The 14,589-nt window shown below is 35.2% G+C and overlaps 1 protein-coding gene across 1 annotated transcript in view; it reads right to left on the bottom strand.

The window, feature by feature from the left end:
- Window positions 1-14,255, bottom strand: part of NBN (nibrin) — a gene marked incomplete at its 5' end in the record, with an annotated part of 18,250 nt that extends 3,995 nt beyond the window's left edge. Inside the window, 10 exons of the mRNA XM_010014876.1 lie at window positions 288-401; window positions 1,430-1,585; window positions 3,605-3,679; window positions 4,972-5,437; window positions 5,721-5,984; window positions 6,415-6,556; window positions 8,701-8,801; window positions 9,833-10,023; window positions 10,318-10,435; window positions 14,152-14,255. Of these exons, the coding sequence (XP_010013178.1) occupies window positions 288-401; window positions 1,430-1,585; window positions 3,605-3,679; window positions 4,972-5,437; window positions 5,721-5,984; window positions 6,415-6,556; window positions 8,701-8,801; window positions 9,833-10,023; window positions 10,318-10,435; window positions 14,152-14,255 (1,731 nt within the window). The remainder of the gene's footprint in view (window positions 1-287; window positions 402-1,429; window positions 1,586-3,604; window positions 3,680-4,971; window positions 5,438-5,720; window positions 5,985-6,414; window positions 6,557-8,700; window positions 8,802-9,832; window positions 10,024-10,317; window positions 10,436-14,151) is intronic.
- Window positions 14,256-14,589: the final 334 nt, after the last annotated feature.

The following is a 14,589-nucleotide window of genomic DNA, read 5'->3' as shown; positions in this document are numbered from 1 at the left end:
AAAAGATAATTTTCTTTTAGGTTATTGATTTTGCTTTAGATCAGTATTTCTGATTATATGACCTTTGCATGTTAAGTGAACTCAAATAATCAGCAAAAAAATGAGCCTTACCACTGACCTCTGACTTCCAGTAACTTTTCTAATGCATATGGGCCTATGAGCATCTGTGGACATCTGAGGTTTTATTTCAAAAATAAAGTTCAGAAGTATTTCAGTATTGACCAGAGGTTGGTATGAGCACTTACATAAGGCAAGTTTTTGATCATCTTCACAAAATAACTCCTTACCTCCATTTCTTGCCTTAACCAGTCTTCTAGCTCTGAATTCTTTTTAGTATGGTGAGCAATCAAATCTGACCCTCCAATAATGTGTGGGAGTTGCCCGGCCCCTGGATACGCTACCTGTCAGACAATAAAGTCTTAAAATTACAACACAAGGCAACCACACTGCAAGTAAAAGGTCTGTTTTAACAAATTCAGAAAGTCTATTCAGATATCACAGAAGAAAGTCAGTCAGTCTTCCTCTGAGTAACATCAGAGACCATGTTTAAAGGAGACTGAAGTAAAAAAAAAACAAACCCCAAACATTTACAGAGAGCCATTAACTCCCTCCTTTTACCAAAAAACCAAAAAAAAAGCTGACAAGTTACATATGCTAAATAAACCATAGTACCTTAAGTGGAGTTTGAAAACATTATAAACTGATTTTTACTGATAGATTGTATTTTACCATCAGAATGCATAGGCATCTCCTACAGAATGGTGGAAAAGAAAATACTATTAGTGATTTAAAATGTTATCTAAAAATAAGAGCATACTCCCAGAAAGCTGGAAGCTATATTATGTGACTCTCACTCTCTACACAATATTTTACTGAAATGCATTTCTAGTAATCCTATGCCTTTTTTTCTATATTTTTTTTTAATATGAGCTGAAGTGGTATTTTTACATTGAAATTATCCTCAAGACCCAAGCAAACAATAGATCTTACCTTTGTAAGATCTATTTAAAATCCAAGATTTACTAGATAAAATGCAAGATTCTGAAACATGTTAAAGCATATGCTATGCTTTGTACACAGCATATGTATAAACATGTATTTTAACATATGACGTTTGGAGAAGTCAACTTGCTAGCTTTTGGGAGATGGTAGCCATCACTTAACTTATTCAAGTAACAGCTTGGAATAGAGAGTACAAGTCTCTAAATAATCTAGCATGAGGTAAGCCTCTGTCAGCCTGGAACTTCTTCAGTCAATTAGCAAAATATTTGTTAATAGTATAATACGGTATTTAAATTCTTTCTTTCTGCAGTTACTGTCAATTTAGGAAAACTCCAAGCTTTCCTAACATATTTCTACAATCTTAAGGCAAACCTTTCTAGCACTTTTAAATAGTGCCATCTTGTGGCCATTTCAAATACACACCAACCTTTTTGAACAGTTTGAAATTTTTCTTTCCCCCATAGCTGGTATTTCCGGTAAGCTGATTGTTCTGTCGTGGATGGCTGACAACCAGTGATCTAAACTCAGTCAACAGAAGTCTGCTAGGAAGATTGCTGAAGTCATCCTGCATTTTGTTGTGGTTCTTAGGTGGGAAGAAAAGGAAAAAGCATTTCTAGTGTATAAAGAGACATACAGCGTATCTAACAGTATAAACTTTAAAGAAAGAAATGATCATGAGCACAGCTGAGACAAAAATTAGGTTTACAAAAGGGCAATGGGAAGCTGCAGGAGTGCTAGAAGCTAAGAAGATGGATGTACTTCTCAGCCTCCTCATATACCACCAATAGAGCTGGGAGGTCAGTAAATTTGTTTCGTATTTACACCTGTTCAAAAGACAGGATCATTAAGAACTGCAGTAATAATAATGAAGTCAATGTATCTCATTGCACTATGACTTTAATTCCAGATAAAACTTCAAGAAATTTTTTGTTTTACTTTCTTAACTTCTTTCCTGCTCTCCACCTTGCCTCTTACCTGGACCAGTCAAGTATGCTTGCTTACTCTAATGGAAAATCCAGCTAACTCCATGCAAGACAAAGTCAAACATTTTCATCTCAGTTCTAGCCTACAGATTTTCCATTTAGGCCAATGTCATGGTTTAAACCCAGCTGGTAACTCAGAACCACGCAGCTGCTCGCTCACTCTCCCTCTTCTTCCTCCCCCCTGCTCCTGGAGGGATGGGGAGGAAAATCGGAGGAATGTAAATCGCAAGGGTTGAGATAAGAACAGTCCAGTAACTAAGGTATAATACAAACCACTACTGCTACCACCAGTAATAAGATAACAAGGGGAGAGAATATAAAATAAAAAGGGGAAAAGGAAAAGAAAACAATAAACACAACTGATGCACAATACAATTGCTCACCACCCGCCGACCGATACCCAGCCCGACCCCAGCAGCGATCTGGGCCTTCCGGGTAATTCCCCCCAGTTTATATACTGGGCATGACGTGCTGTGGTATGGAATAGCCCTTTGGCCAGTTTGGGTCAGGTGTTCTGTCTCTGCTTCCTCCCAGCTTCTTGTGCCCCTCCTCCCTGGCAGAGCATGATACTGAAAAGTCCTTGATCGGAGTAAGCATTACTTAGCAACAACTAAAACATTGGTGTGTTATCAGCATTGTTCTCAGGCTAAAGTCAAAAACACAGCCCTGCACCAGCTACTAAGAAGGATTAAAATAACTTACAGCTGAACCCAGGACAGCCAACTTTAGGGCTGTAAGCTGGATCTGATCAATGAAGCAACTTTTTCTTGTACATGAGAAAATCTCATACGCCAGCAAGTTTGCATGCACACTTTGCTGCCTGGAGCTAGATCTATGTGGATTAAAAAGGGAGTCTGGACAAGTTCACAAGCACTGTTAAGCCATCTCCATATATAGTTCCAGCCCAGATGCAGTACAGTTGTTTTATAGCAAAGTATAAATTAAAAGTCCCTTAATGTGAGCAGACTCTGCACTTTGGTATACCTGCACAGTATTCCCTCTTCTTGGGCTGATTTCTGTATGTACTTGAAAAGGTTTGATCCTGCCATTTGCTCACTGGCTACGCTCAACTTCATCTCTTCAGAATCTTTCCATTTCAGTTTCATTTAGTCTCCCTTCCCGCTGCCCCACTGCCATTCCCAGCATTTCTCTCCTTCATTCATCTCACCTATAAGAAAGCTAGCACACTATTTACTGTTAATCAGTGTTTGTTACATAATTTTCTCAGTTTTTCATCTCTGTAGAGCAAACAAGATTGCATTCTTGTCTGGTCTTTAAGCAGTAACCTAACAAAAACATGAGTACAAGTATTAACCACATCGAAGGGTTAAAACAACTAAATGAGGTTTCTGTAGTTTCAGTCATTTTAAGAATCCATACATATGTCATTACATAAGCATGCAGATGAACTACACTTTGCTCTGTCTTTTCACAGTCAATAATATAGACTGTACAATTCAAATTCACATGTGATTATTCTCAGGAGTACAATCCTCAGAACCTCCTTTACTTTGCAATAGGATCCACAAATGCTATGTTCTTAAAAGCAAAATTTTGATCCATTTTCTTAATACTTCTCGAAGTTTGCTGTTCAAACTTAAAATTACCTGCTTTCTTACCAAGACCGGTGAGTCTTGTTTGAACTCACATTTCATTTCTGGGGTTAGAACTGATGATCCAAGTACCTCTTCTTTCTATTTGATTAAAATACAAATTTAATTACATAAAATTGTTTTCTGCTTTATACAATAGAATAAGCATTTTCAAATGATTATAAAAATTTCTACAGAAAAGAAACTGCACTTCAAATTTTTATTATGTACACTGTAACAATTGTGGATTTGGTTTTTTTCTTTCTTTATTTTGCTCATATCTTTTTCTTATATGAGTAGCAAGTTTTGTCCATGTTTACAATCTTCGAAGTCCTGCCAGGCTTTGGAAAATATTGTAAAAGCTTTTGAATATACAAAGTAGCACTTTCAATTTCACATGTTAAGTGTACATGTGTGCAGACAGGACATTTCATTACTAGGACAGTAAAGCATTCTGCAGGTTGCTTTCCTCCCATAGCTTAAAACCAGATTTACCCTTCATAAATTCTTTTCAGTGGTTGGAAAAGTCATATCAGCTTTATGCTGATAGTACAGTAATATATACATATTTTTTAAATAAGCAAAATTTAAACCTAGTCCTTGTCTCTTATTCTCTTCTGCATTGTTAATCATCTACTCTGCTAGAGCTCTCACCATTGTTTTCCTCTACAAACCTGCTTTCGTTTTTTTTCAATGAAGTGGCTACTGTCAACTCAAAATCCACTGTTTTCTTCATTTCTCTTCGAAAATTGCCTTATTCTCAAAACCAGAGAAATAATCAAGAAATCTAATTACGAGCTGTGTTTTGGCTTTGTTTTCTTCTTTTGTTGTTGGTGTTTTGGTTTTTTTTAAGAGGATATTAGTGATTTGAATCGACTCATACAGGAATTTGAATAATCTACATGACATCTAGACATTCTGACTCAAAAGATGTTCGATACTATTTTGGTAACTCAACAGGTCAACTAAGGATTTCTTTGGAAAATCCATTACATAAAGATAATATAATTATTATTTTTGTATAAATGTCAATGTTATAATTAACAACAATATAGAAGAACTTTTTCTTGGACCAGTGATATATTTTGCTGCTCTACCCACAGTACTTCAAGTAAAACAAGGAAAACCTTCAGAATATAAACAGCTTTCAATTCACATAGAAACAATGTCCTGAAGAATGAAAAAACATTTAGATAGGTGTTACACTGTGGTGTTCACATGTAATAGATACATCATGTCAATTTTTAGTTCACAGTGATTTGAGAGGTTTAAGCAACAACTTTACAAAGCCACTTCCTGTATGCCAAGCAGCCTCATCCTTAAAGGATCTAACTGCACCCTTCTAAAGCAGTTGTAAATTTCAAGATTAGTCACATGAGAAGAATATAACTTACCAGTATTTTATTCTCCTCTCTCTGTTTTACATTAAATTCTTGAATCCTGCTTCCTTTGGCTTCCAAACATTTTCTTTTTCTCTGAGCCTTCTGGTCATGATCTGCCATTTGATCTTCACAGTCTAGGTCTCTGCTTCCAAACACAATTTCTAGTGTCTCTGTATCTTCAGACAAATCATCTAACTCCTTTCTCTTCCTTGATGCATGCTTTTCACTAGAAGTAGTTTTAGTGTCAGTTTTATCACTTGTTAGTTTGCCACTTTCCCTCGCAAGCTTTATACTTGTGTCTTCTAATGCAAAATTTGGGCTTAGGTCCAGGATGTTAGTTTCCTTCTGATGCTGCTCTGCTTCACTGTTCTGCACTGATGAAGCTGTGGGTTCAGTGCACTTGGGAACAGGCGATGACCTTTCCTTCAGTCTTCCTAGTTTGGCTACAGATGTTTCTTCTCCTTCTTCAGTTCTTTCCCTTAGCCAGAAAGTAATTACAAAAGAAAGAAATTACAAAAACATTTTTGAATACAACTAGCTGCATTTGCAACATAACAGCTTCCTGGGGTTTTAGTGACTGCATTATGAGATTTGAACATATGTACCCTTGAGGAAAACCTTGCTGTTCTAGAAAGCTGATCTAAAAATTACCTTTTTAAGTATATTTTGAATGAAATGTACATCCCTTGAGTTAAAATTATTTTCCAGAACAGCATCAATGTAACAGTAAGGGAAATAATGTCAAGAACATTTCAACATACCTTTTTCTAGCTACCTGGAAGTAACTCGTAATGGGGTTAGACTGGCGACGTGAAGCACACTCACTAGGTTTAACAGCTTCCGAACTTTTAGACGGTGAGATAGGATGACTTTTTTGACTAAACCCACATGTTCTGTTCACTCTAGATGTTGATGTTCCTGCATTTAAGCTGCCACTGGTGCTAGGGTTTTTCTTTATGGTGGTTATATCCTGGAAAGCCATCTTCCCTCGTCTATCCATCTGGGGAGTATTCTCTACCTCCATACTACATTAAAGAGAAAAAAGTATTAAGTGAACACATAAGAAGATACCATAGAGATACACTGCAGAATATCATTTTAAAAAAAAGCTGTACCTGTGCTTTGAACATACTTACAAAAAAATGCAGGTGTGCTAAAAACAAATTGTTAAATCCATCATGATAAATATATTTTTATAATTGTGAAATGGCTTGAAAATTTCTAATAGTTAAGACTGTCAAATCAGATAAGCAGTATCTACATTTGTATCTGAGTCATGTAAGTCCTGTGTTTTCTGCAGAAATTATCTCATTGCAGACAAATGAAAGTTATTTAGTAAGTGCCACTTCTGACACCATATTATCTTTGTCCATTGGCAATGATACAGTCCCTCTGTCACAAAAGATTGCTTTATTTGCAAGTATTAGCTTAGAAACTGTTCCAAGAATACTTTACCACGTCTGCTCTTCTATTTCTGTATCAGCTACATATGCTGTGCTGTTATCTGCGGCAGCTACCATTATGGTTTCATCCACAACCAAACTCTGAGAAACAGCTCGCCCTACAACAGCTGATGCAGAAGTACTTTCAGTTACAACTGCAAGAACAGCACAAGAGAAGAATTAAAAGGTTAGTATCAAACTCGTGTTTCTTTGCATGTGTTATCACACATCGGTAACTGATCTCCTGAGATTTTTGAAAAATGGTCTTTAAGCAATTTTAATAAAGTAATTAAGCAGATTTATCAATCAAAAAGAAAACACAACTGAAAGAAACAGGTCTAAAGGACCATATTATGGGATTCAGGTTTAGTTAAATATTTCACTGAACGAAGTAATGGATATTTCTCTAAATAAAAATGAAGCACAATGGGAAATCGTATTAATATGGATATAACATAATTATAACAAGTCATGCAATTACATGCACAACTGTCAGAGCACAAAGCTCCTTACATTTACTGCTTTATGATGATCTTTAACATGTGATTATTACATTGGGGATTATTTCTACTAATGTAGAATCAGTATTTGCTATCAAAAAAACTTAGGATAACTGTCTTCTACAGCCAACTTCTCATAATCCCTATAGTCAGGGGACTATCTTAAAACATCATCTTCTGCTCTCTATTCATTATTTCTCTGTATAACAGAAAGAAGAGCACACATAGCATCTTTTATATTGTCTTCCCTTTCGTATGTCCTTGTCTTCACATGCTAATGTCTTCTCCAAGTCAAAGGATACTAACATTTACTATTTTAACATGTCTCATCGTGCTCCTACATACATTTTTAATTATTACTCATCTCTCAGTCCTTTACATTCTTCCTGCCTCTCATTCTGATCAAGACAATGACGTATTACGATTTCAGATAACCCATTCTCTGTACATTCGTTAATTTTTTTCCTAGCACTGTAACCTATAGAGGAATAAATCACCTACAGATACACAGAGGTCTCCTCCTTGAGCAACTACATCTTCCTATATGTTGCTATTTGTTCTGAGACAAGAACTGAGGAAGAAGCCTTGTTTACAATCCCTTTGATTTGAAACACATACATGGAAGTTGTAACTCCCAAATAATAGTATTTGTTTCCTCTTAGCAAATAAACTGTAAACATCACCACCTTTAAATGCCTGATATTCAAACTTTTTAAACAATTCATTCAGACAGCTTTTATCTGTGAATCATTAAGACTGGAAACAACAATCAGCATTTCTGATTATTTCAGGTATCTGCAGGCTCAGTATCTTTAAGTTTAATCTGAGAATTAATTTATTTTGCATTGCTTTCTAAACTAAACGGATAGACAATCATATTGAAGTTATTTATACAAGAATACCATCAACCCAAGTATTTTTCAGAGCTCTGCCACTTACTGCATGTATATCTTTCTCTATTCAAAACATATTTTTGATTAATGTTCCTATATGTACAGACAAATTTATGGGATGGGTTTTTTTTTAAATTGTAGGATTTGCTACCCACTACAACACTTGTAGAACAGAGCAGAACCTAAAATTCTGCACAACTCTGACAATTTAACTGAAGCAAACTAGAGAGTAATAATTTTGGAAGAAGCATGAAAAGAGAATTAGAAAAACAAAAACTCTTTTTGTGTCTCACAGATTTTTATTACTACTGTATTAGTAAATATGTTAAGTTTCAAGTCAAGACTTGGAATGTCCACCCTCAAACTATTACTTTAGCAAATGTGGCAATCACGTCTCGTTGTTTTTACTTCTTATGCCAAGATTGCATTCGGGGGGGAGGGGAGGAAGAAGAAGGAAAAAAAACCTAATTTACAAATTAATTCTGTTCTCTCCATTTCTAACACTCATCTTTTATCTCCCTATTACCCCAGTATTTTCATGAAAGACAACAGCATGGAATCCAAACTACCACACACATATTAATTCAGTGGCCATTAAAAATATGAACTTCAGAAGACTGTTTTAAAGTATCTTTCCTTTAAAGATCAATGTGTCTGCTTTTTATGCTGATTTTAGATTTCCTACTTTTTTACTTACATGAGTCATATAATAGTCATTGCAGTTTATTGCAAGACCATTAAAAAACAATTACCTCTTCAGATCTGTATACATCTTTCATAGTGTCATTCTATTTTAGTGATCTTGTAAAACAAAAGAACTTGAACATTAGCAGTTGATGCCCCTGTAGAAAAAGAAATACTACCTCTTTAATGCTGTTCACTTACTACTACCCTTCTTCCAATTACCTTTGTTACCAAGCTGCTTTTGAGGGTTGCAGAATTTTTCTGTAGACATGAAGAGAACTGCCAATCCAATTTCTGCCTCGGGAATAGCCCTGAGATCCTTGCTGTTAATATACAAATAAAATAAAGACAGGGAAAAAAAAAATGTCTCTCAATACAGATTCAAAAATGAACAGGCAAATGGGCGTAAATATGACAAAGTATAAGACGTTCCACTCCTCCTGTCAAAAAACAGCAGTCTACACTGTAATTTTTCACAATACAGTAAGTCAGCATAATTATCCATCATTATGCCCATGTCCTATATATATGAACTTCCACGTTACTGCTGCTGTAGTTACTGTCTAGTTTCAATAACCTGACCAATATATCTCTCCCTACCTGATTTCTGTGCATCTAACCAACTGCACTCTACCTCTGATTCAAGAATGTGTGTGAATGGAAAGATATGAGCATTTCTTACAAGTTAGTCAGGCACACACCCCCACCTCTCCTTTACTACAGCCATGAGAAAAGCTTGAGTACAGTTTTCTCTAATTAGCAAGAAAATTCAGAAGAACTAGGTTTATGTATTAGGTTAAGGACAGGGATTTTGTTTTTTTTCATTGTTTTAACAAAATGGCCTGCCCTCTCAAACAAAACTTACCACCAAAACAAAAACTGATTTTCATTAAACAAAAGCTTCTCTTCAGAAACACTGTACACAAATAATTAGACAGCAACAAACCACATGACCTCAAGGTGCCATCTCATCTGTTTTCCATTAAATAAATATGTATATTTATAAAAAAATCAGATGATCCATTTGCCATTCTTAAAATATACTCTTAACTTCTTTTAGATAGTAGAATAAAACCACTTGCTGTCTGCAATTTCAAAGCAGCTTCATTACAATCAATTTTTTACAGAATTGGATCCTCCAAACAAGGAAAAAAAACCCAACAAAATCAAACACCAAAACAAAAACCTCATCAAACCCTCAAAAAGCTGCCAAGTCCTTTCTTTCCCACTTCAAGAAATTTTAGTTACTATGCTAAATATGTAAAGCAATGAAAAAAAACGCCCACTTTATGTATGCAAACACAATGATTAAATCTCTGCAAAAATTCTCAAGTACAGGAGAACAGTGCTGCACCTTTGCAAGACAGTCAGAACAGAGTCAGTCCAGTTTCTCATGGAGTCACATCCTGGGATCTGAGAGTTTGTCAACATCACATCAACAACACAAACATCAGGAGAAACTAGTAAAGATGTTTCTTTTCTTCCTTCTGTCATCAACTTTGCTTCCCCACCTCCAAGAACAACCGCTGGACCCAGTTTCTTGTGCTAAAAAAAGGAATGCAAATACAAAAATAAAACCTTGAAATGCAGTCAGTTTAAAAGTATCAGCTTAATGAACTATCAGTATAATGCTTATCACTGATGCACTAATGCAGATGTGACGTGTTCTGCTTCTCCCTGTTTTTCATCTTGCTTAGGCCATTGTATTGCAAGAAGATAAATACACAGAAATCCTTCGTTCCTGATGAACCCAGAAAGAATGTAAATTCACAGAGAACAGAATCAAATCTATGCTTAGCTACCCCTGCAACATTTTTTTGCAGTGTAAAGCCCCATTACCTGCTTGGCAGTTAGAAATACAAAAGTTTTTCCACTGAATATTTTTTTCCTTTCATGATGCTCAGACAAATCCAGTTTTTCAGTGCCAATGGAAGGCTCGTCAACTGGAGGATAAAAGCTGCAAGAACAGAAAATTAAAGTTACAAAATTCAGCTTTACCTATCTGCACTGACTCGTTCTTTTTGTTTAAAGCTCTGAAGTAAAAATACTTGCTGTGTTAAAACTATTTATACAAATATTTCGGGGTTTTTTTTTTTCCCTCAAGAAAATGTTAAGAAGAAACAGATCCTCCAATTTCTCATTATCTAAGCTAAGACCAAGACTTCCTACTTCAGTAACTAAGAGGAAAACACTTTTAGGAATATATTCAAACTATCCACTTTAAGCATCTGTTGTACACATACCCACTTTCTCCACTAAGAATACTGACAAATAAGACTGCAATCTCATTCTGCACTTACTCTCAGCTAACATTAAAACTCCCCACAAAATTAGTCATCCTTTTTCCTCTACTCTTCAAGTGGGGACAGCCACGCTCCTGTTATTGAATCAAGAAATTGTGTACCACCACACTAGATGACAGCCTACTAATACGACAGAAAAGTACACTTTTCTAGCTGGTGGGATAGAGAACTGAACTGATTCACCCTGAAGATTTTCAATTGTTTTGTCTAATAAAAACAAAAGTGACCAGGATTTCTGATGGGGAACTGATTAGGCAGAAGTGAAATTCTACCCTGAAACTCTCATTTTTGTCACAGCCTGTGATCTCAGCTCCAGTTAATGATGGCATCCCCACATCATAAAGTCTCTAGAGTTAAGACAAGCATCTAACTGATAATTTCAGGACAGTATTTACAGGGTATTTGAGTCACATATTCCCTACTACAGCACTTCTGACAGAGCAAGCACATGCTAGAAAGAAGTGAAACTATAGGTTGATTTTAATCATACTACGCTATGTCTGTACCCAATCAGCAGTTTATATGTGTATTCTGGCTGACCACAGAACTACTTATCTTTATTGTGACTGCTGATTATACATCCTTTTCATAATACTATGCAGGGCAAAAAAAAAAATGCTAAAACACACTCCCAAAATCTGGTCTAACAGCACACTAAATCACATTTATACATGTTTACATATATACATATATCTTTTTTTTCCTAATTTATGCAAAGATCAGCAGACTTTAAGGAAGAAACATACTCCATAAAATGCTGAAGTGTTTAAGTTTCTGAAAAAATGCACCATCCGTAAACATATAAACATTCTTCAGACACTGAATATTCACCCTATAGCTGAACACAAGAATAAATATGTAAATTTACTAATGCATTCAAATACATAATTCAATTATGATAATCTAAAATGTACTAAGTAATTACAGTTAATTTTAAGTAATCCTTGTTCTCTTGTCTTTTTCACAACCAGTTCCTGAAGCTTTCTGTATATAATGGAAATAAGCCACCCGGAAACCATCAAGTTTTGAAAAATGAGTATTTGATAAGTTTCAGCAATCTGTTCAAGTCTATTTACAAAAATATTGCTGCGGTGAAATAGACCTGATAAAATCCACTAATTTTAAGAAATAGGACAACTCGGATTTTAGTTATTAGGCCAGACTTCCAAATCCCACAGAGACAGTTACTAACTTAAGATAAATACAGGGAACAAGGTAATCTTTAAAGACCAAAGGATGAGTAAAAAAAGGGAGAAACAGCAGTTTCCAGTACTTCAGAACTTAACTGTAGTTTCTCTATAAATATATTTCAAACCTATTTTAATTTCAGAAGGAAACTTCAACTGATCATCTCCTCCTCGAAGAAATGTTTGATTTTCCTTTGAAACTCGTATCTAATGCTGACTGAAGCTCAAAGGCAACATAATCTTTTTCCATTTTAGGATTCTGAAGCGGTCCTTGTACTCTCTCCCCATAAGCTTTGAATAGTAACACTGTTACTCAGAAAAGATCTTCTACAGTCTTAAATCTTTCAATAAACAGATTTTGATTCTTGGTGAGTTAAAGGCTTAGTTACTTTCCTACTTTTTCAAAGCCCTGCAGTATTTACACTGATCTGCTGTAATAATATACACCATTTCACGTAGGGCTGCACTTACGCAACCATTAGCAAGATCTTCAGTTATTGCTCTTCCTTGCGTAAGTTATCAGAGAGTACCAGAGGACTGGGGTAATACACTTCACCATAAAAAGCCTCAAGTAAAAAGGCCCACACTGATATGCAAACTGCAGGTTTGCAATTCTCTGAAGTCTAATTATTTTTGAACTGTAAGATTATACTGCCCTCAGATTTTTTAGAGATCAAATCTACAATAGTAATCAAGATTTAATTAACAGTGTCACCCTGCATTACCACATCAATATACCTTTCTTATTTCATATCCAGACTATTATTGCCCCAATTTTTTTAGTGTTTTGTGGGTGTACCAGCTCAGGTCAGCTCTAGCTACAATGCAAAATGTAGAGTTCCCTGTGAAAAGTTAAAAGTATTTTTGAAAATAGAATGCGAACAGCTGCTAAAACAATTTTCAGTATCTTCCCACCAGCTACATCTTAAAAGTATCACCTGTTTAAAATACTGCAATTATTTTAAATATAGATCAGTATATTATACCAGCTGCCTCATTTAGCTTGACTCAGAAGTCTCTCTTGGAAAGCTACATGATGGATATACTGCTAGTGTCACTAACATTTAGTCAACTCAATTCCTCTAAAGGTCTTAACAGTTATCAAAAATATTTAAGAAAGGGAAACATATCCATCTGGTTCTATTTTAGGGAACCCTTTTCCATCTCACCCTTCTTCTTCAAACTATTCTACCAATGGCTATCATCAAACCCGCTAAAGAAAATAAACTGCTATGCCCTAACATGTATTTATGCATGTATAGCCATACATATGTAAAATCAACAGTGATTCTCTTCTTCACCACTTATTTCCCCCAACTCAAATGTCTGGAGTCCAGCATCCACCTGGTTAAAACAATACAACTAGAAAAGTCATAATATCTTGAAAACATTTAAATGAATTTCACAGAATTTTCTCCCTGTTAACTGACATTAAAAGTTCAACATGTTATTATCAAATGCCTCCCTTTTCAAGGTAAAAATACTAGCTACACAGGCTCAGCTGAAATTCTCAAACACAAGAGGATTATTTTATGCTTTTCTACACAGAGAAAATAACCAAAAGGGAGTATTCTGCAACACTTGCTCCAAAGACAGAATTCCATTTCCAAGTTAATTTAACCATGAAAACAATGAGCATTTTATTCTCATATAGTAAAGACCAATGCATATTAGTCTTACTTCACCTCTTAACAGATAATTAAACCCCCCTGCTATTCCAGGGAAGTCAAATGCCAGGCTAACTCTGTCTTAACCAAAGTTTCCAGTAAACTGGGTAACTTTGTACTGGGAAATTATGTCTACATAACAAAAAAAGCTTGACATAATTTCTTTTATAAAAATATAATTTTCTTTATGTTACTGTATCACCAAGATACACCCTGTGTTATTTAAACACCCACGAGTTTAAATGTTGCTTCACACATATCACTAAAACAAGTTCCTATTTACAGCTAGTAACATCTCTAAGTATATAGTCAACTCCAAGAGCTTGTTTATATCCTCTAGGGATAAGAGCAAGAAAGTTGCCTGAATATTAAAATGTGATCATATTCAGCATTCTTCCACAAGTCAAGTCACTGTGACTCACATATTCTGTCAAATATAATCAGAAAAATGTGTAGTTACTTGATAATCTGCATCACATAAACTTAATCCTGTGGCACTGAAAACATGATACTTACCTTTTATGATTTGGCAACTGCTGTCTGGACTGAATAGCTTTGATCAATTCAACAAAAAACTCTGGTTTTATAATTGGTCGACCACAAATCAAAGCACATATAGTCTGAAAAGATAGAAAATATATAATTACTCTATGTAAAAAATTCAGCTAGAATATGGTTCAACTGACATTAGGTTTTTAAGATCTTACATGTGGAAAAAGTCACACAAATAGAACAATACTGATTTTTGCTACTGAAAACCAGGACAGTTTTGTTTCCAACAGCCTAGCTTTTAATTGCGGTCTTGACCAAAGTTACGAAAATGTGGAAGGTAACTGATGAAAATCAGTAATGGTCTTCAAAATTTGCTTTTTTGATTCTCTTCCCCTGCAACCTTTCATCAACATACTCCTCTTTCTAAACATGTGTCCTGGGTTCAACTATAGCAGTCATTTT

Source organism: Nestor notabilis, unplaced genomic scaffold (genome assembly GCF_000696875.1).
Source record: "Nestor notabilis isolate BGI_N333 unplaced genomic scaffold, ASM69687v1 scaffold23375, whole genome shotgun sequence".
Lineage (NCBI taxonomy): Eukaryota > Metazoa > Chordata > Aves > Psittaciformes > Psittacidae > Nestor > Nestor notabilis.
Note: the sequence above shows the minus strand (reverse complement) of the source record. Positions and strands in the feature narration are given on the sequence as shown.